The sequence below is a fragment of the Ranitomeya imitator genome, chromosome 7, assembly GCF_032444005.1.
Source record: "Ranitomeya imitator isolate aRanImi1 chromosome 7, aRanImi1.pri, whole genome shotgun sequence".
Classification (NCBI taxonomy): Eukaryota; Metazoa; Chordata; class Amphibia; order Anura; family Dendrobatidae; genus Ranitomeya; species Ranitomeya imitator.
Window position 1 is genome coordinate 217,195,380 of NC_091288.1, and position 5,595 is coordinate 217,200,974.

General features: G+C 42.6%; 1 protein-coding gene across 2 annotated transcripts; it reads right to left on the minus strand.

Moving 5' to 3' along the window:
- Positions 1-1,589: 1,589 nt before the first annotated feature.
- On the minus strand, positions 1,590-5,351 carry LOC138645536 (calcium-binding protein 5-like). 2 transcript variants are annotated; one of them, XM_069734926.1, is made up of 7 exons: positions 5,205-5,351; positions 3,055-3,201; positions 2,940-2,970; positions 2,681-2,824; positions 2,428-2,537; positions 1,884-2,031; positions 1,590-1,804 (listed from the first exon to the last, which is right to left on the minus strand). In XM_069734926.1, the coding sequence occupies exons 1-7, from the start codon at positions 5,259-5,261 to the stop codon at positions 1,779-1,781; spliced, it is 663 nt and encodes a 220-aa protein (XP_069591027.1). In that variant the 5' UTR covers positions 5,262-5,351; the 3' UTR covers positions 1,590-1,778. The 2 variants fall into 2 exon arrangements, with proteins under 2 accessions (XP_069591027.1, XP_069591028.1); XM_069734927.1 differs by lacking the exon at positions 5,205-5,351 and adding an exon at positions 3,554-4,549.
- Between the last annotated feature and the right edge of the window lie 244 nt (positions 5,352-5,595).

Consider the following 5,595-nt stretch of genomic DNA (forward strand, 5'->3'; position numbering starts at 1 on the left):
CCATTCGCTGCACAACATCTATCGCCTCCACCCAGTCTATTCGTTTTAGTATGACTTATCCCTGAGCTGCCATTGTGCCAGACAAATTTTCTCATTATTTTGCGTAAACTGATAAAAAAAGGATTTTTTCATATCCTGCAGAATGGTCTGGAAGAAGTACAATATTTTAGGCAAAATATCCATTTTGAGAGCATTTATTCTTCCAAACCATGAGAGCAGGAGACCGCGCCAAGCATCAATCTCCTTTTCCAAGGAGCGTTTGAGAGGGGGAGGGGGGGATTAGGGTCAAATATTTTTTGAGGATCTGCAGGTACGTTGATACGTAGCTATTTTCTGGAATGTTGTCTCCAACGAAAAGAAAAGATGATCTACCTCATGATCAGATAAGGTTATATTAAGTCATTCTGATTTCTGGAGGTTCACCTTAAAATTGCTCAACCTACTGAACCTATCAAACTCTTTTAATATAGACGGGAGACTAATTCTAGGAGAGGAAACATATAATAACAGATCGTCTGCTAATAGGGCTAATTTATGTTTTGCCTAAGGGCATTTGCCAATGATTCCATTTCTAAAATATACAAATATGGAGACAACGGGCAGCCTAGTCTTGTCCGATTTCTTACTTGAAACGGGGCTCATGATTCAGAAATGTAAAAGACAAAGTGTGCATATTGTGAAAGAAATATATATTTTTTCACACTTTCTTGCTGTAAATGGTCCAATATTAGACCCGTACATATTATCCAAATTCCGCTTTTGGTTACCATCTGTTTTCCCTAGGCTGTGGTTACTTAGACATTAGTAAGACTTGGGTTTGCATTTACAGAGCTCAAAACGGGATTCAATACCGTCCTTGGAGACCTCAGAGTGCTGTACATGTATTTTCCGGACAATTAGAGGCTTTGCAGTATCACAATTCTAATTTTTGGGGAACATTTGATGAAGCTGGCAAATTCGATTTTCAAAACAGCTGCTCATCTCTAGTCGTTATCACTGACATCTAGTGAATTGTTAGAATATTATTTTTCACTATCATATTATAAAATCATGTTGTCGACTAGATCACCAGGGAATGCATATTGTCCACTAGATCACCAGGGACCACATTTTGTCTATTAGATCACCAGGGAACACATATTGTCCATTAGATCGTCAGGGACCCTTGAGGTTCACAGGAGAATTCTCTGATAGACAAGTTGAACATTACATGGTGGCAACATCAAGGACTGTTGCCTATAGATCCTCCTCTGCAACCGTCTACGTAATCTGGTGATCAAACACCGCGATCCTGGCAGTGCTACCCAGGAGGTCGTTGTGAAGCTCTGGTTCAGCTCCCTCCTAGATTCCTTCCTCCAGAGAGGGCAATAGATAATTGCAGCATTGTGTACTAATGTTCATCAAGCATACTAATATCACTCAGTATCTTAAGTAATTGTCTTGAGGATCCTATTGACTGTCTGGCACCAATTCACCCACTATATGCATTACATACGCACATTATACCCCTTCTCTCAGTCCGAAAAATCCCAAATTCCATTCTTTTGCACATATTGTCACAAGATAATTAAATACACCACAGGCACAAGTTACAAAAGCAGAATAAAGTTTATTCACAGTAACGGTGGAGGTCGCAGATCTTATACATAACATCAGGGGGTCGCCTACTCACAGCTACATCCAAGCACTAGACACAGAGGCTTGTGAGGCGTCGTACATTATACGGCATGGTGAGGGTAAAACAATATCGGGTTGTCTGCGATCTTCTCAGTAAGACTTCAACGCGACATCATCCGAACAAACTCTGCGAGAGACAGACGGAAAGTGACGAGAATAAGGCGAGGTGAGGTATGAGGGACAGGGTATTGGAGACCTCCTCCTACCTTCAAAATCCACCGTCCCATCCCCATTCATATCAGCTTCCCGGACGACATCGGCAATTTCGTTATTGGTCAGTTTTTCTCCCAGAAGTCTTTGCATGGCCTGCTGAAGTTCATCTAATGTGATCTCGCCATCACCGTTAGTGTCGAACTGTGAATATATTACAATACGAGTGTAATGGGAAGAGTTGAGAGTCTTTCATTTACCCAATTAGACCAATGATATAAAGTAAAGCGGAATAGGATTGGCTGGTTTGAGTTTTCGCCTTTACCTGCTCTTATATATGGGGCCACAGTGTTATCCCTTTGTCCGAGGTCTAGACGATTGAAAACTGGCGGTCGAATTATTGGGACCTATGACGATTACAAGAATGGGGTCCGCGGTGCCCCATTTTAATTGACCGATGGTTGATCATGTGCACCACCGCTCTAGCCATTGATGGAGATAAACGATGGCTGCAGTCTAATATCACCACCAGTCCTGTTCTCATACGAGAGCCATATTGCTTGTTAGTCATCTTTTTAGATCCACGTTTGAGCCTCTCACCTCTTTAAAAGCATCCCTCAGTTCCTTCACTCCGATCATCCCAGCTGTCTCCTCCAGGAGTTTTGGAGTCATCAGGTCCACAAAGTCCTGGAAGTCAACACGACCTCCAACTGGAGATGAAAAAGGGTGAAAATAGAGGATGAGAACATGGAGGAGGGAGAGGGTGACCTGACTACTCCTCTCATTATCCCCTCCTCTCTTCCCTGATAGAATGGAGGAGATGGCTATAAGTGTCCCAGCCTGTGATACTCACGGTTCATGTTGATCTGTTGGGACAGTTCTATAAGCTCCATCTCGGTGGGCATGTATCCCATGATCCTCATCAGATTCCCCAGGTCCTTGCAGGTGATGAAGCCATCCTTGTCCTTGTCAAACTCCAAAAAGGCATCACGTAATTCTACAAGGAATTAAAAGACCAAGAATAACTGATAGTAATAACCCATGTATAAAGTATACAGTTACTAATCACAAGGTCTTCGGGTTCTCCAATTCTGTCATTAGTTCACGCTTACCTTCAATCTCATCCGTTCCCAGTTCTCGGTACTAGAAAAAGAGAAGACATGAAGGCACATAATAGATGTGGCTTATGTATGAAGTCTGTCTATTCCAAATTCCTTGTGTCCTTACCACTTGTTTCTCAGCAATGCCCTTACGTAGAAAGATACAGGCTGGACCGAGCCCCTGCATGCCCGAGCCAAGCGTAATGACCGGCAATGTCAACTCCGGATCCGATACTGGAGGCTTTCTGAGGAACCGAGACACGGCTCCTGCTGCCTGGTAGTACCAAGAGAGACGACACATTACATATGTGCCATAAACCATTATACATTTAAGATATTAATCTATCAATCTCTTCTGTATCAGGTATCTCCCTCATATCTCTCACAAACTGGTATCTATTCCTTATTGATCTCACATCCATTTCTCTCATCGTTAGAGTTTTATTTCTATATGAAATCTGTTTTTCGCTCATCTCTAACAATGTCACATCTCATAAGATCTCACATTTGTCATATATTTCTATCTACATGAGAATATATCACTCCTATCCATCTCTGAAGATCTCACATCTATCTGATATCTATTTCACATTGATCTCACATCTATTGTATGATCGGACACCCACCTTTTTGTAGAAGCGAGACACCTCTTCCCGATAAATGGAAAAAACAAAAATGGGCCAACAAAAAGAAATCAGAAACTATAATCTCTGATTCCGAAGGAACAATGGACTAAAACCAGATAGAGGAGGAACCGGGTTTCAAGTCAAGGATTGAAGAAGGGTCACTACTAATTAGAAGATGAACCAACAAGATAACAAAATATAGGTATTAAAAGAAGAGCAGGACGTGAACTGCGAAGGATGACGCCGAAAACAAACATAAAATATAGCCGACGCAATTAAATAAGAAGCCGAGACGATGATAGATTGTGCGTGACTGATGCCAGAGGTGGAATGTGCGGGTATCAGAGATCATCCAAGAGAGTATAATACAGATTATGTCACATGGCTCCTCAGAACATCTGTTTTATTAATAGTCTGCCCTCCTCCCTCAGACATCTGGTCTATCAATTCTGGATGCAGAAGATCCGACTGGGTCTCCGGTATCAATCCATATCAGCCGGTGATTATAAGACTTCACGTAAATGTCTCCAACCACATCAGATCACGTTCTGGTCCTGATTCCTATGATTACCTGAAGGTAAATCGTCCTGAAGTACAGAAATCATCCATCAGATTGCAGGACTGGTGAATACAATTAGCGTCTCTCCTAGTCTCATGTCGCAAACAGGGAAAAATAGATTGTACCCAACTTCGCCAAAAATGGAGAGAATGCAGCTGTTCTGTACTTTTCGCTATCCCACAGAAACCCTGAATGATAAGTATTTTGCAACATCCATATAGAGCAATGGCTTCAGTTTTCTCTGCAGTTCTGACTTCAGATCCAACCTATGAAGCTTACACGGTCACACCAAAAACAGAATCAGAGCACCAACATGGACAAGAGCCAATGTGAGCGATGACGATCCCGGTACAACGCTGCATAATATGTTGGTGAAATAAATATGTGAACAGACTGGATGCAAACTAATAGTCCTGGCAATTAGTCTACAATGCCCTACAATCAGGAACAAGATCAGCCAGGGAAAGTCTGTTCTCCAGACGAAGACAATCTGCAAGGTGGCTGCTGCCTTCTGCTGGATAAAGCTGAGAGATCGGTCTTTGCATCCCAACATACTCGCTCTATTCTAGTGATCCAAAATGCTGCTGTACAAGTGCTCAATACCATTATTGTACTTTGTGGAAACTATATCGCTGCACATTTTCCATGGTTCGAAAATAGTTCTCTTCATTGAAAAAAAAAAGTTACAAAGATGTAACAGGGAACCAATTCAGGGAGACCGATGAGAAGAAAGTAGGAGTAGAGAACGAGACAAGTTTGTGTAGCCCCATGGAGAGCATCTAAGAGGTGAAGGTCAACACTCGAGGCATTGTGGATGCTCAGTAGGTCATTTGAAGGAGATTTCGGGAGTAGAGAACGACAAGTTTGTGTAGCCCCATGGAGAGCATCTAAGAGGTGAAGGTCAACACTCGAGGCATTGTGGATGCTCAGTAGGTCATTTGAAGGAGATTTCGGGAGTAGAGAACGAGACACGTTTGTGTAGCCCCATGGAGAGCATTTAAGAGGTTAAGGTCAACACTCGAGGCATTGTGGATGCTCAGTAGGTCATTTGAAGGAGATTTCGGATGTCTATAAAGACAAGGTCATACTTACTTTTGGAACTCCCTCCACGTGAATGTACTGAGCGCGGTGCCCCATATGATTCCCCATCTTGATGCCGTCACTCTTCAGCCCATGGGATGTTGGCTTGAGACATGGCGGTCTAGATGCCAATGATCCAACCTATGAATATGTGCTTGGCTAAGAGTGTGAGAGCAAAAGCTTATGGGTTCCTTGAGGCTATGAAGACACTTATCTTTCACAAGCACGTGAAGTCTACAAGCAAATTGTCAGAGGTGGTGGAGGATGAAGGAGTGATGAGAAAATAGTGGAAGTGACAGATGGGCAACCAGATCCTAACAGATGACAAGATAAAGCCGGCACCTCAACCATAATAAGACGAAAATTCACAGCTTAATATAATAACTCGGTCAACCCGATTATC

Coding starts and splice junctions, on each gene's coding strand:
- LOC138645536 (XM_069734926.1), bottom strand. CDS start 5,261: ATGGGGAATCATATGGGGCACCGCGCTCAGTACATTCACGTGGAGGGA. Junction 2,825..2,939: donor GGGAACGGATGAGATTGAAG/GTAAGCGTGAAC, acceptor AATTCCTTGTAG/AATTACGTGATGCCTTTTTG. Junction 1,805..1,883: donor TGGGACGGTGGATTTTGAAG/GTAGGAGGAGGT, acceptor TGTCTCTCGCAG/AGTTTGTTCGGATGATGTCG.